This window comes from Pungitius pungitius, chromosome 16 (assembly GCF_949316345.1).
Source record: "Pungitius pungitius chromosome 16, fPunPun2.1, whole genome shotgun sequence".
Lineage (NCBI taxonomy): Eukaryota > Metazoa > Chordata > Actinopteri > Perciformes > Gasterosteidae > Pungitius > Pungitius pungitius.
Window position 1 is genome coordinate 12339041 of NC_084915.1, and position 19845 is coordinate 12358885.

General features: G+C 42.2%; 2 protein-coding genes across 3 annotated transcripts; one reads left to right on the plus strand and one right to left on the minus strand.

Annotated features, from left to right (window-relative positions):
• Positions 1-389: 389 nt before the first annotated feature.
• Positions 390-6341, minus strand: tmem135 (transmembrane protein 135). Its single transcript, XM_037467094.2, has 15 exons — positions 6140-6341; positions 5587-5714; positions 5140-5232; positions 4880-4913; positions 4738-4803; positions 4409-4455; positions 4258-4299; positions 3987-4163; positions 3830-3899; positions 3558-3725; positions 3405-3468; positions 3088-3164; positions 2564-2662; positions 2403-2470; positions 390-2208 (listed from the first exon to the last, which is right to left on the minus strand). The coding sequence occupies exons 1-15, from the start codon at positions 6275-6277 to the stop codon at positions 2073-2075; spliced, it is 1407 nt and encodes a 468-aa protein (XP_037322991.2). The 5' UTR covers positions 6278-6341; the 3' UTR covers positions 390-2072.
• A 1809-nt stretch (positions 6342-8150) lies between these two features.
• Positions 8151-18914, plus strand: hephl1b (hephaestin-like 1b). 2 transcript variants are annotated; one of them, XM_037467445.2, is made up of 20 exons: positions 8151-8489; positions 9386-9630; positions 10807-11019; positions 11100-11300; positions 11468-11722; positions 12181-12349; positions 13033-13172; positions 13316-13447; positions 13809-14014; positions 14273-14417; positions 14573-14785; positions 15312-15531; positions 15649-15788; positions 15904-16029; positions 16119-16225; positions 16337-16571; positions 16774-16913; positions 17383-17536; positions 17694-17761; positions 18612-18914. In XM_037467445.2, exons 1-20 carry the CDS (start codon positions 8314-8316, stop codon positions 18633-18635), a joined length of 3309 nt encoding a protein of 1102 aa, XP_037323342.2. In that variant the 5' UTR covers positions 8151-8313; the 3' UTR covers positions 18636-18914. The 2 variants fall into 2 exon arrangements, with proteins under 2 accessions (XP_037323342.2, XP_037323341.2); XM_037467444.2 differs by having other exon boundaries at positions 17694-17708.
• The last annotated feature ends 931 nt before the right edge of the window (positions 18915-19845 follow it).

Sequence of the window (19845 nt, forward strand, 5' to 3'; positions counted from 1 at the left end):
GTTAGCAACTTGTTATTCCTATAGTGACTTTGCTGTTTGTTGTTGCAACCATAACGTTTTGTAGATCACAAGGAATTATGTTCAATACCCTTCATCATAGCATAGTATTATTAATAATTAACATTGCGTCAACCTTTGGAAACGTTATTTTAAAATGGGATGAAGTGATCAGCTCGCTCTACCCCTCACGACAAACATATGCTCAACATCTGTGGTTCCCCTTAAAGTGATTAGATGTTTAGCCAGTGACCCTTGTGATCAGTCAAATCCGGCTGACTTTATATTTAGAAAGCTAGAGAAAGGTTGTCTTGAGTAATCTTCATCAAATAACTTTAACATTATTATAATTATATGAAATGAAGCTGCGCACAAAAAAAAACATCATGCACTTGGATTAAAAAATATTTTAATATACACTCTTTTTGCATGAATCACAATTTCTAAAATAACAGCGATAGTTTTAGTTAACATGTGACTGTGTTCTAAACAACTCCACTTTAGTCTGACCATAGCTTCTGTTAAGGACGTCTGGTGTGTCTAAAGCGGAGTTGGTTTGAGAAATACGATGCAAGATAAGAAGTTCACAAACTGACAGTTTGAATATATTATCAGGCATGTGAGCTGTGCAAAAAAAAGCAAACATTTTAGAGTTAAAATTAAATAGTTTCACATTTGTGAATTGAATAGGTCAAGATGAGCCGTGTGCAATGCCATGGTTGAATTTGCAGCAAATAGCTCAACAGTTTCACATGAAGCACCTACTGCTTCCAGGGATTCATTAAGTGCAGAACCACTGCGACCATTCATCATCTAGTAACAGGAGTAATGCGTCCCGTTCAAAGAAGATTAAATATCTTTTTGAGGCGGATACCCATTCTCAAAAAGAGAAGCGTATTGAGCAGTGTGCTTTGTGTGTGTGTGTGTGTGCGCTTTGTGTGCACAGAGGTTTCCTTTATTGCTTCCAGTCAAAAGCGTCAATGTGGCCACCAATTCCTCAAAAATGAGTTTCTATCAAAGGCAATATTGAAATGGTTTCTGCATTATATTTTACTAAAAACCAAAGGAGGAAAAGACACTAACTTGATTACAATCATGCACCCAGATGAAAGGGGTGGGGAAGCCTCCCTGTGACAGCCGGGCAAGATCGTTTCTTCTAGCTGAACACATGTTACAAAATGATGAATGAAGTCAGACTAAATAAAAAAGAATTTTGTCCAAAATATGTTTGCAAAAAAAAAGGAGACCCGTAGAAAAATTACAAATGTATACAAGTTGAGAAAACAAGGACCATGCAGCTTAATTTATGACTATGTTTGTTATTTCATTTTATAAACCTTTATATATATGCAATGAGTGTAATTTACAAAGTTTACATCATTATGATCAAAGCTCTCGAGCAAGAGATTTGGTAAAACTTGCATTTGAAAAGAACAAAGACAAAAACAATAAGTAACTTCTTAAAATTGTTGACTTTCTAAGCCTGTGTTTCACATCATAGATCTCCATCTAAATTCATCTTTAATTGCAAACAATAGAATAATTACACATATCATCACTAGCAAAAATTGAAATGATTGAGTGGATGAGCCAAAATTCTCTCTCTTATTAAATCAGAGGATTCAAAAAGGTTAGTGAGTTTTGCTCTCCTTGTCAGAGCAACCCTCCAAACCATAAGGTTCTACACCTTACTTCGACCATCCACATCTTAAACAGGTAATGTCACACTGACAAAAGCAACTGGAAATTTGACAAAACACAAATATTTAGCATCAGCCTATATTTTGTTCTGTGTTTTATTAGGACTTCATATCATAATAGTAACTTTTAATAGTACTATTTAGGATTAAATACTATTTTTACTAGTTTAATTAAAGCCTAGTCAGGTATTGTGCTTGTGTGGCACCACAATTGAAACTCACAAAGCCCTGTTTAGGCTCAACATCCTCCTCACAGTTCACAACGCCACATCCCTTCTTCAACTTTCGGAAGGTTGTATAACACACAACCTTTCCGTTTCCTGATGAAGTACACCCCCCTCCCCCCTTACACCTCCCCCACGGCCTGGTCCTAACTCAACCGAGCTGGAAGTCGCCTCCTGGTGGAAGCACCGTGGTGTATCGAGGGTCCAGTTTGGGAACAAAGCCTTTAAAGTCCCGCGAGGCTTGAGTCCCGAACACATCTAGCAGCTGTCGGTTCATCAGAGCAAATCTAAGAGCGGAAAGGGAGGATCATCTCTGTGATGAACATATTTAGACTATTGACCGGTAAATACCGATTTTTGTCAACACGTGATGACGGATGGGTATCCAACAGTCAGTGTAGACCATGAAAAATACTAAATGTCATTCTTAGTGTTTTAACACTTATTGCCACAATTAAAAAGGTGTGGAATTTATTCATACCTGCCCTTTGTTAAACGCAGCAGGAACTTCCAGTAGGTCGGCCTGAGGTTCTGCACTTCCATCACAGCCTGTGCAAAAGTATCGAGTCAGACATTAGTGCTGAGACTTACTCAACAAAAAAAGAAATTGAATGTGTATGAAGCATTTTTTGTGTTACTCACAGCCTGGAAACAGATGGCAGTGGAGATGGCATAAAGGACTGTGTCTGCATGGGGAAAGTACGGGAAGCGTCCGGCCTCAATGCCCTTGAAGTACATGGTCTAAAGACAGAGTTTATGACATGTGCCGTTAATGATGAACTGGGGAAGTTGAATGCATTTCAGATAAAGAGACTTGTACAGAAGTCCATCTTCTATTGTGGTTGGTCTGACAATAAGCTAACTGAGGAACTACTACCACATCTGTAACATTCCTGCAAGGTTCAAGTTTGAATAGCAGCAGTAACTTTACATGTCATTTAACTGACGCTTTTATCCAAAGCCACTTACAATAAGTAAATTTCAACTGTAGAGATAACCAAATGTTGAGCATGTGAATGGTGACCATAGATATTTTACTTTTTACTTTGTATGATATCGTTTTGCCATCCTCGTGATGAGACATTAATGTTAGCTGGTATATTTTTCCAACCAAAATCATTTTCTTTTTTTTTACTGTTTGAAGTGCTTCTGAGACGTTCCTTTACCTCCACCAGCTTGGAGAACAGATACATGGATATTGAAGTGCTTTTGTAGAAGAACATCGACATACCAGCCAGGAAGCCTTGGAAGAAAGAAAGAGAAAATTAACTAACAGATTAAAGGGAAGTAAAAGCAAATGTGACATGCTTTATATGCTATGACCATGTGACAATGGCCTCTCACATGGTCATAGGACCCGGGCCACTCTGCTTTGCGTCCCTTGAGTGAAATTCAGCTGACACGTGACCTGACATCAGCTGAGACGACCCGGAGGATTGCGCCACCCGGACTTTGTTTGAACGTTTACGCAATACTGTCTCACCAGCAATCAGTGCGTGGAGTTCATCATCAATGTTCCGCAGCCAGCGCAGCAAGCAGCTTGTTCCCTGGGAGAAAGAAACAAAAAGGTACTTAAGACAGGAAAAAACAAAAATGGGAAACGATAAAAAAAAAAAAAAAATAGAACAGCTTGTACCTTATAGATACTGACGAAAGATCCTAGAAAGGCCCCTAGCTGGAAGTTCTCCTTGTTGTAGAAGAGGGCTGGGAGTCGAGAGGGTTTAGTCAGCATGTGCCTGAATGCTGAAGGCACTTTAAGACAACACTGAATCAGGTAGCCAATACTGAACATCCTGACAAAACCCTGGACAAAGGAAAAAAAGGTTCAACATATTATTGCTTTTGTCGTTATTATTTAATAATAAAACAAATACATGTGTAAATATCCACCGTAACCAATTGTCTTACTTTCACACAGTAAGATATGCAGTTGTCTTGGTAATGTTTACAACATCTGTGTCTTGGACCCTTTTTGCATCTAGAAAGCAAAACAAAAGTAAATACAGGGCCCTCTGTACCAACCATGTCAGTCATGTCAGTGAAGTGAAGGAGTGGATCTTCTCACATCGATTGAAGCAGAGCCCTGATTTGGTCTACCAGAGTTTTGCTGCGGGAGGACGGCCTGTCTCCTGCCGCTTGTGAGGCCTCGGGCCCAACAGCAGCGGCCCTCTCAAGGGACCTGGAGCAGATCTGCTCGCCGGCGACAGAGTGCGTTGGAATCTCTTCTTTTCCTATGATGAACCTGTCACGGAAAACGCACCCCAGCTATGTAGGCCTCAGCCAAACACCGGCAGTCAATGGAAATCAAGGCAACAGTCGGAGAAGGTCCAACTTACTTCAATGCGGAGAATGAAAAGCCTTTGAGACCATCTTTATTCCTGCAGCATAAAAAAAGAAGTTTATCCTCTCTAATGTTCCCTCAAATATATTTTCATTTTTGACCAAAATCAAGGCTTTAAAGTCAACTGTAGGAATCGGTCCGCTGACCTGAAGAAGAACATGTAGAGTGATGCAGTTATGCAGAACAACAGCACCTAATGGGGGGAAAAGGAATCAGGCAATAGGTCCAAAAAACAGATATAAGTAATGATTTAATCTTCAAGAGACACAATCGGTTATGAAGTTTTTTTATTACTATTGCAGGGTTACTCAATATTCTTTGGATTGGTAATAAGTGAAAAGACACACAAGCCATCAGGGCCGCCCTTAACAGCAGAGATGAATTAAGGTTTTTATTGCTATTATTAAGGCTCTACGTCCCATTATTACGCTCCCCCCTTCAACATCAGCTCATCCACACCTGCTTGTCATCTTACCTCGCCATGTCTGATGGGTTTGACGATGCCTCGTGTCACGGCCATGCGGAACAACGTCTCAGTGGCCTGAAAACGAGAGGACACAGTCACATATACACTCGCATATAACAAATAATGCATAAAAGAAAAGAGTAGCTCTTACAAGATTTGTCATGTATATTGTCAGCAGCCCTCTCCTGATGGCAGGTGAAAGCAGATAAACATAGATCAATGAACACAAAATCACAGGAGCACGTTGCGTCTGATACTTGATGCATCCAAAGACGTAATAGGTCACTAAAAATAAGTGCCATACGTGTGCACTGTTGTACATGAAAATGGGTTCATGTTGAAAACATGAAATGATTTGACAGTAAGAGATCTGAGACAAATGTAGTGAGAACAATCAGATTGATTTCTCACCTGCTCTTGCGCTCCAGGAGGATGGCGATATAGGAGGCGGGCAGTGCCGAGCCAAACCCAGCAGACCAGGAGTGGAACTCTCCCAACAGCTTCCTGAAGTTAGAAAATAAATATATATGGGAATACACGCTGGCATTTCTATTTTTCATAAAAGAAAATATGTGCCGACTGTGCTTGGGTCCAGTTTTTTCCTGTCAGTTTTCAAATTGCGGAGACATTTTGGAAACGTGTGCAGCAATGTGAGCTTAAAGCAAATGCAGAAGTAGAGAAGCTGAGGAACCTGTCCTGGCTCACTGGGGGTCAACAAATGCTTATCTCAGCTCATCTTTCCAAGAAATCGCCACGGGGCACATTTAAGCAACTCTGCACACAAACAGCAGAACACCCCTAATGAATCTATTTTGTAGCTGGCAGTCATTGACAGCGTTGTGTCTTTGTTGAACTGACCTGAGAATGCAAAAGAACACGATGTAGAGACTTCCATTGGCAGTGAGGAAAGAGGTGGACCACAAGATCTCGGGGAGAAGCCTCTTCAGATAGTAATCCTTCTTCCTTCTCCTCAGGACAGCTGCTATCTGCAATGACGTCACGCAGAGTTGAGTTGAGTTCACACACCGCTGCTGAGTGATTTCCCCCCGGTTGCGAAAACGTAAATGTTGTGCAATTGCATGAAAATAGCGAGCTGTAGCTGCAGTAGTAATTGCTTGTTGTGCAGTATTAAATAGTTTTCACAGTGTGTTACAGTTAACTGTGGTGAAATACAACGTCAATTCGCGGGTTTCTATTGGACAACGTTAAAGAATGGCATTCAACGTGTTTACGCCCGTTACGGAGATGCATCACCCGCAACCACTTGGAACTTTGTATCTCAAAATTAAACCAGCTACGTGTCTCGGAATTAAAGTTAGTTAGCGTTAGCCTCACTCGGTTAGCTAGCTGACTTTAGCTTCAGGTGGGAAAGGTTGCTATTGTCAAGCGCACGTCAGAAGGACTCACTTACCAGGTAAAGCGGGGCGTATACTTTGAAGGAGACCTCCAGAGCGCCCCTGGCTATATCGACGGCGGCTTGCACACACGACGGGTCCCAGGTGTGACCGATCTCGTAGCAGTTGTGCGGTAGTTTGCTGAGGGCGGCCATGTCTGAACCACTACTGACCGCGGGGCCGCCAGCAGTCAACAGCGCAGACAGTCGGCAGCGCGCGCTCGTGCGCATTCGCGGGGACGAGAACGTGTTTACGTAAACTAGCGGTGCACGTGCACGGCACTCCAGGGACGACTGATAATAAATAGCCCACATTTAGGCACATTATTAATCAATGGTCAATGTAAGGTCAGTGAACCCTTCCATTTACATTTTTCTTTATTATCAGAGTTATTTGATTGATTTATTATATTATTATAATGTATATATAAACATTTTTTTCTTTAAAAGTGACATGATGAGACATGGCGAGGTGCATTAAAAGCCAGAATCACTAGTTAAAAGTGAAAATTGTACTTTCTTGTTACTTGTTCTTCTGAGTTTGTATCTCTACAGTGGAAATGCACTTATTGTAAGTCGCTTTGGATAAAAGCGACTTACAATATTTGGATTTGGACCCATTTGGATAATGGGTACTTTCGTGACAACATGAAAAGAAACAGGTTCTTACACATCGTCAGACTTTCCCACCTGCTCACAGTGGCAGTAGATAAATACGTAAATCTGATTAAATCTTCAACTAAACCTGGAATCAGATTAGGCTTAATCTGACCATCACAAAAACCATCACAAAAAAGAAGATAGAAGTGTGCTAATTCCTGTTCAAGGGGTGTCATGTCAATGTAGCCTCCATACTGGGATGATTTTGCCAGTGTTTGATTAGCGGCTGGCAGTCAAGATACATTATTCAGCTACAATTTTCATTTTTTCGTCTCTTTTGTTAGACTGTAGCAGCACAAACATTACAGAGGTACAAATAAACTTGAGAATATCATCTAACAGTCCAGACTAAATTAAGATGTATATCAGCTCTAATGAAAGGTATATCCTGGAGAATCGAAAAATCCACCAGCTATTATAGTAAATCCCATAATGAAGCGCTAGGCCGGGCCCTGACAATAAACTAAAGCTCGGGATAATTCGGAACAATGTGTTCTTTCTCTGGGCTTTCAGGGGGCACTGTGGTGCTGCGAGACAAAAGAATCCCCAATCAGCCCCTGCGCTTATAACCAGACCCTGGTGACGGACAAGCACATAGGAGGAAAATAACAATGCAAGACTGGGGGTGCTTTTTTTTTAGACTTGCTGCTGTTAACCGCCTAATTATCCTGTAAAAACTCAAATAATATGGCAAATAAACTTATCATATCATTACTGCACTTGGGGGGAAATTGCATTTGAGGTTTGTGGAGAGTATCATAAATAAGGAGCCAGAGTGATTGGGAATATGCTTCTACATTGTTTGTACATACTCAAGGTGCACTCACCTTGGTCTCCACAGTTGTAACGCTCGGAGCTGGTCAACAGGTGTCAGCCTCCTCACCCCTTTGATGCAGAGACATTCAGGCTAACACACCTATTATAGGGATGGAGCTGATGTGTTGGGTTGAGGACGTGATGTGGGTCAAGTAGAATTATGAATTGAACAATTATGAATCCATTGCCAAATAATGTAGACCATTGATTTCGCCACTAAGTGGCGTTTAGACGGGTTTTATCAGAAAGAGGAGACGAAATGTCGATTGACGATTCAAAACTAAACAATAGAGGCTGCGACCCCAGCTGGCAAACGTTCATAAACTCTGGAAAAAATTGCCAGCCAATTTAGGACGCCCCACGACACCTGTGTCTGCATTTTAGATTAAGTGGACAAATCATACCTTAATTTCCCAGTGGGCAATTTTAATGGACATTTCACAATAATTAACGCGAGAACGCTGAGATTTTATTATCCGTGCGCTGTGTGTGACACGGCAGGAGGCGGTCACACGGTGCCTCTCCGGCTCGAATAGGCCAACCGTGTTTCCTTTGCTCTAGTTTCACAAGTGCGGCGTTCCCAAAGCACGCCGCCTGTTACGCGCCAGCGGGAGCAGATTCAGCGGAACTTTCCATTTGCCCCAGTGGCCGCAACAACAACAAAAAAGCCGCCGGACGTCCAGACCTGCAGAGGAACGGAGCGACCAGCCGAACACATGGCACCGAGTTTGTGTCTGTTTGTGGGTTCTTTGTTGCTCCTTCTCTCCTCCTCCGGAGCGGAAGGGGGGCGCAGCAGGGAGAGAGTGTACTACGTGGGGATCATTGAGGACTATTGGGATTACGCACCGAGCGGAAAGAACCTCCTCAACGGGCTAGACGTCAGAAATGATCCGTGAGTTGTGATGCAGTCAAGTTATTAGAAGACGTTATATATTGTGAGTGCACATACGTGCATATCAAATATACACAGGGGGGAGGTGTTGGGTTTATCTGGTGAACAAAAAACAACCCAAACTAAGATTGCGAGAAAGTGATAGGCCATGTCATCTTGTCAGGTTGAGACGGTGTCCAGACCTTTAGAAGGTGGTATCGTGTCCTTTGCTGGTAGACAAGCAGACGCATCGGAAAAGTGATAACACTTGAGTGAATTCATTCTATTCATGGAGGCTTCTTTTGCAACATGTAACAACGACCAGAATAATTAAGAAACAGGAATAGCTGCCTCTCATAGAGAGAAAGTTACATCAGACCACAGGTACTGATGTTTTACATACAGGTTACCAATGGTTACTGTGCTTTAAGAATGAGCTTCTGTTAAATTTGTGATGATAGTCAAGCTCATAAATACCTGAGATATCTGATTCAATCTGTGTCTTTGTAAGGGATTCATCACATTCACTTACATTTTAAATGAGGATAGATGAAAGCATTTGGTGAGATCGCACAGTGTGATAATATGATGTCACACTTTTTGCCACATTTTCCCATTAATTACACAGTTGTGCAGCAGACTTCAGTCACACAATCACTGTTTAATCACGGCGGTGTGGTTATGCTTCCTTCACTTGGATTTAAAGACTGAATATAAGTACCATTTAGTTATGCTTCTTCTTTACAGATTCATTCATGTCACAACTTAAGGAGATAAAACTGCATGTCATTGAGTAATCCTCTTCTCTACAATAGCCTGAACGTGACCTGAGGAAACGGGATCCGGATATGTGGATGTCACTTCTCAAACACTCTTCTTTCTGTTTTACCTCTTCCCCGTCTCCACTTCTACGTCAGGCATGCATCTGTGTTCCTGGAAAGAGGACCCCATCGTATTGGCCGTGTTTATAAGAAGGCCATGTTCAGACAGTATACAGATGCCACGTACAGCAGGAAAGTCCCCCGGCCGCCCTGGTTGGGCTTCCTGGGGCCGATATTGCGAGCAGAGGTCGGCGAAGTTATTGTGGTCCACCTGAAGAACTTTGCGACCAGGAGTTACACCATACATCCTCATGGGGTTTTGTATGAGAAGAACACAGAAGGTATAGTGCTACGAACCAACCCTGCATACGGAGATGTGCTGCGTTTACACCCAGACTGAAAAGAACAGCTTCAGTAGCTGTAATTCAGTTTGTGTACTAACGGTTTATAACTATATATGTTTCAATAAGATAAGAGTTGAGTCAAAGGTGCTGATTCACTCAACAAGCAACACCGAATCTACTAAGTATTTTTTTGAGGCAATGCTTATTCCTCCTGGAACATAAGGAAACATAAGCTGTGCAGGTGTTAATTTCAAAACATTTGAATCATTGGATGACCTTCAAAGTTTAGCCATTACTATTTCTCAGAAGAGCTGGAATATTCGATGTGCTGGGTCAGCGGTATGAATTGTCATGGCCTTCATGTGCAATAGATTATTCCGTCGAGTAGATTAAATCTTTATGGATACTTTACACCAAATATTTGTGAAATGCTGGTCAGAAAAGATATGACGGACTTTGTAGCTCTTTGTGATGCAACAGGCCCCCATCCCCCACTCATCAAAGGAGATGCTTTGTGCTTCTGTAATTTCCAGAAAAAGTCAAGAAACAAAACTTCCTCTTTTGGAGGAATATACTGCTATATTAAGCATTTAAAATAAATATAGTCATCATTATGAGTTGTCAAAAACATTTCTTTTAAGTGAAACTAACTGGGCAGGAAGGGAGCGATGTGAAGTGATAGAGAAAAAAAATACAAGCTCGCCTGAGGGAAGGCATCAACACACAAGGACACACAACTGGATAAATTCAGCTAATTCTCTCTTCGACCACTTTCGGTTGACGGGTGCAGATTGCTTCACAGGTCAGTGCACAGCTGACATCTACCACAAAGATGGGATTTATGGGTTCAAACATCACTCATACACGTAGAGGCTGAAAGTTTAACAGAGATAAGACCCGAGGAAATGAATGAGGTGATATACCTCCATTGAGAAAATGTGCTTATGAAACCTATTTGCAATTGAATCATCAAAAAAATGCATATTATGTTTTACATGATTCGTGCACCCAGATTTAAACATTTAAGTATAAGAAATGTGCTCCTTTAGACCTTGGCTTTCCGTTTCAAAAGACATTCTACTGACAAAACGTACAGGTTTGAACTGCTTTTCCAAACTTTAGAATAAACAGGATGATCTCAGAATGAACATTGCATTTGCATTTATCTACCAGGGGCGCTTTATCCAGATGGGACACCAAAGGAGATGAAGAAGGACGACTCTGTTCCTCCCGGGGGCAGCTACACCTACCGCTGGGAGGTCATACCAGAATTTGCCCCCACAGATGACGATGCCAACTGTCTGACTTGGGCGTACCACTCGCATGTGAACGCTGCCAAGGAAGTCGCCTCAGGACTTATCGGAGCACTGCTCACCTGCAAGAAAGGTATGAAGATGTGAGACTGCTCATTGTTGATATATTCATCCTGCATCTCTCCCCTCTCTCATCTTTCCCTGTGAGAGCAGGAATCTTGAAGGACATTGGTGTGGAGGCAGAGTCTGTTCTAGAGTGGCCCCGAAATGATGTTGACCATGATGTCTTCCTGATGTTCAACGTGGTGGATGAAAACCTGAGTTGGTACCTGGAGGACAACATTCAGAACTGCTCGGATCCAGCTGGAGTCAACCGGGAAGACCCAGACTTTGTGGAGTCGAACATGATGCACGGTGGGAAAGATCCTTTTCACAGTTGGTTCACACCGAAACAACTGCACGTAGATAAAAATGCTTTGCAACATAAAATAGCAAGTCACAAGTTTCATGCAGTACATGAACCAAGTTTAAATGTTTGCTCTCTTTGTCCTTGTCTGTCTGTGTTCTCCTCTCTGTGACAGCTATCAATGGCTACATGTTTGGTAACCTTCCCGGAATCAAGTTGTGCCAGAACAGCGCAGTGGCCTGGCATTTGATTGGCATGGGTAACGAGGTGGATGTACATTCTGTCTTTTTCCATGGGAATACGCTGCTGAACCGGGGGCACCGCACCGACGTCCTCAGCCTGTTCCCGGCCATGTTTGCCACGGCCAAGATGGTCCCAACAGCGCCAGGAAAGTGGTTGGTGACCTGCCAGGTCAACTACCACTTGCAGGGTAGGGTACCCAACCTTTAGCCTTTGTGTGAACTTTAACCTCTCTGCTCAAGTCATCCAGAGGATTGATCAAGCGGTGGGAGGGGGGGGGGGTGTGTTTCTTTTGGGAGGTTTAGGCCTTGTTTATTTTGTCAGGGGAATGTTTCAGGTCTCCCATTAGGCGAATGAAGCATTATTATAAATAGCGTTGTTTTGTTTCTGTGAGCCTTTAAAGGAACACACGCAAAAATGTGCAAATCTGACCGTTACTGGTTCTGTGTCCTGTTTTTTTCGGGTGGGCTCAATGGAAAGGATTCTGTTCTATGTGATATATCGTTTTTTATAAACATCCCATAAGGATTCAGACAGGAAGATTTCCTGAGGCTCAAAAGGCCCAGTTTCACCACAAGCTTGAACTTTGTGCAACTTTGTGTGTTGGAGTGTAACGTTTGAGTGTATCTCTCTTTTTACCAATTCCAGCTGGGATGCAAGCGTTCTATGAAGTGAATGCATGTGGCATTAAAGCCGACTGTACACACAAGGGCGGTGTCGTGAGGAACTACTACCTGGCCGCAGAGAAAGTCCAATGGAGCTACGCTCCCTCAGGAAGGGATCTAATTCATGATGTATCCCTCACTGAGGCGGGCAGGTGGGTGGAACGCTTATCAAATTAGGGGTAGCGCACCGCTGCATCCAACCGTATCCATGGTAACAGCATTGTGACGCAAAACTGAGAGCTGTGCACAAGTTGATTCATGCCAGCTTTCCTAATTGGCTCGTTTAGTACATAGGTTTAGCTAAAGATATTATTTGTACTGCATAAGGTTGTTTACATAAACATACAGTCTTATTGGCTATCCTATTGATAGGATGTAGTAGAATATTAAGATAATGACAAAATGTCCCTATGAACAGAACACAGAATAAGGTTTTTTAGCCAGGCCGATATGCGTCAGCCATTTTTTTATTATCTAGAAAGTACAACCTGTGTAGTTGGAGAAGGGAGTGAGGAATCTTACTGATTAGATTATTCATTAAGGGAGGAAACTCTGCATGGCCTCAGGGCTGATGATAAGTGACCTGGTTGTTCCTTTGGTTGAGGCATTCCGTGGCGTCTATAGTTAATGATGTAGATTGCGATGCAGTGACTCATCGTCACCGACCAGTCAGCAGTCTGCAGCAATTAGTGTTCGGGAGGATTAAATTAAATTAAACAGCGTTTTTTTCTGGGCCAGATATGAATTGCATATTGGTCATGCTCTGTTCTGTGGACTAACGGTGCATCTCCTTCATGTGCTTCCTCCCACACAACCCACCCTTTTTATCCCGTAGTGCATCTGAGGTATTTTTTGTTAGAGATGGCGGAGGGATCGGAGGGGACTACATGAAAGTGTTGTACGTAGAGTACACAGATGCTACCTTTACCGTCAGAAAGCCATCAACCCCTTCTTCTCAACACTTAGGATTCTTAGGTGAGGCCTCCCCTTTTTTTTTCTCGCAAAATCGAGATTTGGCAAAAGACTCCATATTTCCTCTTTTGTGTCTTTCTAGTACGCTGGTGTCTTGTGTCACTCAGTTCTTTTGTCCCATTTACAATGTTTCTCTATTTGTCCAGGTCCAGTCCTAAGGGCAGAGGAGGGAGACACTCTTAGAGTGACCTTCCTGAATAAAGCTGATAGAAACTATAGCATACAGCCTCATGGCCTGCACTATGACAAACACTTCCAGGGAGACAGCTATGAAGACGGTGAGGAAGTGACCAGTTGCATTTACATCATTAAAATAGTTTGATTAAATACTGAAAGAAATATCCCTTTGTGTCTGTGCTTCCAATTGTAGTTGTACTATTGAATTAATTTCATTTGCACAAAGACCAAAATCTTAAATTATAATTAAGGAACATTCTTTTCTATATGAATTCATGCTGAAACATGTATAATGAAGGTATGAGAATATTTGCATTTCACACTTTAGAATAAAGTAAATGAATCACAATTTTTCATATATTTCAGGAAATAATATATATTTTAAGGCTCATTATTATGGAGTTTAATGTTAAAAAGCCTATTTCAAACGGAACAGTTGGTTATTTCTGTATAATACTGTAGGTTTTGACAAGCCAGGATCCCACGTTGGTCCAGGGATGAACTTCACCTACAGCTGGCAGGTGCTAGAAGGTCCGTCGTCATCGGACTCTCCCTGTATCCCGTACCTGTACTTCTCTGCAACGGATCCCGCCTTGGACACCAACTCTGGATTAGTGGGGCCGCTGCTTGTGTGCTGGAAGGGAGCGCTGAGGGAGAACGGGACCCAGGTGCTGCTTTAGTATCCATTCACACACTTTGTCTCAGAGGAATGCAGGAAATCGTCTTTTGATCATTCAAATGATCTTGCAGATGAGATGAGATGAGAAGAAATGACTCTGTGCTGAAGATGATCTTGTTGATTGCGACAGTATAACGGTTTACATATTCGGAAGACAGGCATTGACATTTTGAATTAAAACAATGTGACAGTGGAGTATTTGTATTCATGCGGCTATTGGAATGTGCATCCGTGCTTTGTTTTACAGAAGGGTGTGGATAAAGAGTTCTTCCTTCTGTTCTCTGTCATGGATGAAAACGGCAGCTGGTATTTGGAGGAGAACATTGAGAGGTTTGGCACAAAGAAAACAGATCCTCAAGATGAAAACTTTAAGGAGAGCAATTTGATGCACGGTAAACAGTGTGTTTTTTTGGTGTACTTTACAATTTCTATTAATGGTAACCATAACTCTATAAATACAATAATATTTGTGCTGATTGTGGTATTTCATGAGTATTTTTTTACTTTTCTCTGCATTTTTCTGGTTAAATCTTTCCTTTTGATATAGCTGTAAATGGACGCATGTATGGGAACCTTCATGGGCTGGAGATGTGTGCCGGGGACAAAGTTAGCTGGTACACCTTTGGGCTTGGCACAGAAGTGGACATCCATGGTGTTTATTTTGAGGGGAACACCTTTAAGAAGGAGAGCACAACACGTGACACTTTGAGCCTTTTCCCTCACACCACTGCTACTGCCTTAATGCAGCCCAGCACTCCAGGTTAGGCCCGTTACACACACACACACACACACACACACAAACGCACACTGTGCTGCCAATCCAAAAGCTACCTCTTCCCTCACAGACATTGTCGGAATTTATCCCCAATCCAGCTTTTGTTTGACAGATTTGTTTTTTGTAAACGTGCTTGGATAACATGTGTGACCTCTCCCAACCTGAGACGTCAATAACTACAATGCAATTATCAAATGTACAAACTCAAAATCTACCATTTTGCTTCTTAGCTGTACATAAATATAAGTTTTTTTAATTTAAATTACTGATATTAGATTATGAGAGGCAAGCATGTAAAATAATACAAATGCAGTTTGATGTGTACATGTTCAAGCTAACTCAACATGCAGCAATAAATGCAAAGTGCAACTCGCAGTGAGCCACAGGGCAAAAAGAGGGATTTGTGTGTTTCAGCGGGAAATGCCTGCACCATGGCTTTCGATGAATATATTCACTTGTGTGTCCAAAAGCTTTTGGCTTTTTCATTCCCCTTTTTCATCCCCCTTTTCAGGCCTCTTTGAGGTGAGCTGCAGAGTAACAGACCACTACTCAGCTGGCATGAAGCAGCAGTACAGAGTGAACCTGTGCCCGCAACACAAATTAAAGCCCGAACACCCAGGAGGGCCGACCAAGATTGTGCAGTATTTCATTAGCGCCGAAGAAATAGAGTGGGACTTCTCCCCCACAAGACACTGGGAGAAGGAGAACCACAACGGCACACTGGAGGACAGGTGTGTGAGTTGGATAATTGCAGGATGATGTGTTTCTCTTTTGGAACCCGAGCCTGTGATTAGTGGTGTAAGTTATTGCTGTTTGTTAATGGAAGCAAATTGGCACATGTCTTCCAGTCCAGGCAATATATTTGTGGGGAGAGGAAGAAACAGAATTGGCTCGCGCTATAAGAAGGCCGTGTACAGAGAATACACCGATGACACCTTCAGAGTTCAGGAGGAACGACAGGCCGACCAGCAACACTTGGGAATTATAGGTAAGCTTAGTGCTCCATGTGATGTGTGTTTTATTTAAGCAAAAAAGGATTGAAGGTTATTCATTTTTATTCATTTTGTTGTTGTTGTTATAACGTTCTTTTTCCTCCTCTGTAGGGCCAATTATCAAAGCAGAAGTGGGAGAGCAGATAGTGATCACGTTCAAGAACAAAGCCAGTCGTCCATACTCGATAGCGCCACACGGGGTGAAGGCCAGCGGCGCTCACGTTCCTGTCCAACCCGGTGAGAAGGTTTTTCTTCTTCTTTTTAAAGATTTTAAATGTATGCTGTTTGTTTCTAACATTCGATGCAATGCCCTCTTTTACTTCCAGGCCACATACTCGAGCTGACGTGGGATGTTCCTGAAAGCTCCGGTCCAGGGGTCTCAGATCCTAACTGCATCTCCTATGCCTACTACTCCAATGTTAACTTCATTAAGGTACAGTCACGTTGCTACTCAGAAATCCTATTGCTACTGTAAACACAATGCGTAGCTAGGGGTTTAATTGGCATGTTCATGACAGAGCGGGGTTCATTTGTCCATGTCCAGGATCTGTACAGTGGCCTTCTGGGGCCTCTGGTGATCTGCAGGCCTGGGACGCTGAGGCGCGGGAAGGGCCCCGACCGGCAGAGAGTTGACGTGGAGAAGGAGTTTGCGCTGCTCTTTATGATTTATGATGAAAACCAGTCGTGGTACTTGGAGGACAACATCCGAACATACCTCAACGCCGACCCGGAAACCTTTAATCAAGACGGAGACTTCCACGAGAGCAACCTGATGCACGGTGAGAGATGAGAGGAGGCACGGAGATTGATGAATAAATGAAGTGAACCTTTAGAGATAACTGGGTTCACTTCAACACTTAGGATGGGAACACGCTTTATTTGTGTTGTTATCAGAGGAAGTCCCGCTAGCGTCCGCATTGCCTCTGTCGGATTCCCTGTGCTGAGTGTGGGGTAATATCTGTGCCAATGTGTCTAATGAAGGGATCAATGGTCTACTTTACGGGAACCTCCTCGGACTGGTGATGAAGGGGGGCCAGAAGGTCGACTGGTATCTACTGGGCATGGGCAACGAGGTGGACTTGCACACCGTTCACTTCCACGCCTTGACTTTTACATACAAGGTAACGGCAAAATGATATATACATACACAATACAGATCTTACTGATATCCAGAGTGCTAAAGATCCAAATATGCACTTAATGGCTTCCTCTATTAATAACACATCTCGTAACAAAGCTTAGTATTAGTGTTTGCATTTCTTTATTAGTTCAGACGGTATGATTTAAATTTAGTTTCATATATTTGTTCATTCTTATCTACCCAAGAGCTTGCTTGTTGTGGAAACAAAGGGTCGGTTTGGTGAGGCCTTCAGTGGGGAGGTGAAGGTGGGGCATCAAAGTCCGATTTGCACTGTGTGCGGCCGTGTCATTTTAATGTGCATTCATCACTTCAAGTGTTTGTTGTAAAAAGAAATGTTATTCTTGAGGATGAGAATGTCTACACAGCCCTGCAGAACTCTGCTATTTATTTATGTTTCTTTTTTTCTGTTCCCCTCTTTTGTGTTTTGTGTGTGTGTGTGTGTGTGTTAGACGGACCGTGTGCACCGTGCGGATGTCTTTGATCTCTTCCCTGGGATTTTCCAGACTGTGGAGATGGTGGCTGGGAACCCGGGGACATGGTTGCTCCACTGTCATGTCACTGACCACATTCACGCTGGCATGGAGACCACTTTCACCATCCTTGGTGTGTATGCATGTATCATGATGTGCGCTTCAGTCTGACTTGCATGCGCATGTGTGTTAACATGACGTCAGCATGTGCCTGAATTTGAATATCCATTGAAGAGAGTTTGTCAGATAAGTTTCTTTCTAACTCTTTCTGGGTTTTTTTTCATCTCCAGAGAGCTCCTCTCATGGTAAGAGCTATTTATTTACCAAAACTTCACACCATGCAGCCCACAACAAAAAGGTACAACTGTATATAAGTAATGTAATGACATATCAATCAAATATGATTGTCACTCTTTAGTGACTTTTTTTAAATGCAAATATTGATCCCTGCAAGCATTGGCTGCAATAATAACAAACTACTAACAAAACTGATGATTTACTAGCAAAATTTCACACAATAGTAATATTAATTATGTAACCATGTTATAAGCTTGTTTCACATTAGCATCTATTGCCTGTAACTTTACACCAAATCTAAATGTCTAACACAAATCAGAATGATATTTACAATAGTTAGTTGTGATGTGAGTTTTAAAACCCATTAGAAGTGCATAAACATCTTCCTTTAACTGATGGCTCAATTACTCCTGTTTGCGGCCATAGAATACTAGTCATTTTCTCTAGTCCAGGTCAACACAGGTCAAAGTGGGTCACCGGCTATTGGATATTCTTCATTTCTGTCTCTGTCTGTGACGTAATGGATGCAGAATGTTTTGTCTAATGTTATCTATGTTTACTTAGTTAGTATTTGGTGTTGGGAAATGAAGTAGCATTCGGATTAGACATTCCTTTAGAGATGTGGCCCTGAGATGTATTGCGCAGTAAATTAATTCTTGACAAAGTAAACTTTGATAAGGATAAAATTGTCTTCATGCTCCCGGGCCAATATGAATGGGAATTACAGATTTTTGGGTAATCGTGTAATGTATACATCACTATCATTAAACTATACAGAAAAGACACACAGGTAAGGTTGTGCGTTTACACGTGTACAAATGTCATAATGTCCATGAAAGGTTTCATTATTTACCCACCCCTCCCCTCCTGTGTCTGACCTCGTCTCCTCTCTGCGTGTCCCCCCGTTGCAGCGCCGGGATCTGAAGGCTCCTTAAAGACGCTGCTGCTCTCGCTGATTCTTGGTGCCGTGGCTGTAGGGCTGGTATTCCACTGATGGAGGACACTGTTGCACTATGAACAAAACCAGGGACAAAATCACTGCCTGTTACTAATGGAGCTCATGTATATACATATCAAGCAAGGATCAATCCAATAAAATACAATAGTTAACATTAACTTTATATTAACTTTAATTATTATTACTTTTGCAAAACGTTCCAATGCCAAAGATAATTCTCTAGTTCTGATTGTGCAATAAATATATTTTATCCACAGCATTGTGATTTTGGTTTCGTTATCTTTTCATGTGTTTGTACCACTTACAACCACAAGGGGGTGTTAACTCCATTTCAAACAGCAAGAGAACAGGTTATAACTCGTGTCCTTATTGTGTGGTGACTATCGTGTTGCTTTTATGATAACCTTTAATTGGAAGTGTCCCCGTGAACACTAACCTTACACCTACTTCATCAATGATTTGTTGTAGTAGTTCAATTACACGTGAGACAACTCGATATTGTAAAGCTGTGACCTCCTGTAAACTGCAGAGGAAATAAAGTAGTTAAATCACACAACGTTTGTCAATGACCATGACGCTGATTAATCGATCAGTCTGATTCGTTGATCAAATGCCCAATCAACCGGAATGGGTTTACAGATTGATAGATTAAAAGAGAATTTGAATTCCAAAGCTTCAATCATGTGTTAATCAATATAACAGCCCACATTAGCATAACCGTGTTTTTTCACTGTTGGTTACTCAGAAACTGCTTTGCATATTGATTACAGTTTCATCACAGTGAATTCCATGTGGATGACCTGGATAACACGTTTGACCTGATACACCCCCCCCCATCTTTAGAACATATTGGATGTTAAGCTACTGACCCACCAAGAGTCAAAACTAACTCAAATGATCAAAATATCCGCGGCAGCACGTTAGAACACAAAAGGGGACCTAATCCAATCATGCACGATCGTGTTGTTAAATCGGCTGTGTCTGTGTGTGTGTGTGTGTGTGTGTGTGTGTGTGTGTGTGTGTGTGTGCGCGCGCGCGCGCGACCTCAGCAGATTATTTTTTCGGTAAACACCGCACACGTAAACACTTTACGCAACTACAAAAAAACAAGGGAGTCCCTGCTCCAGTCCCGCTCCCCATCGATACCCGCTATTGAACCAGCCGATAGGCACCACGCACCTTTATCT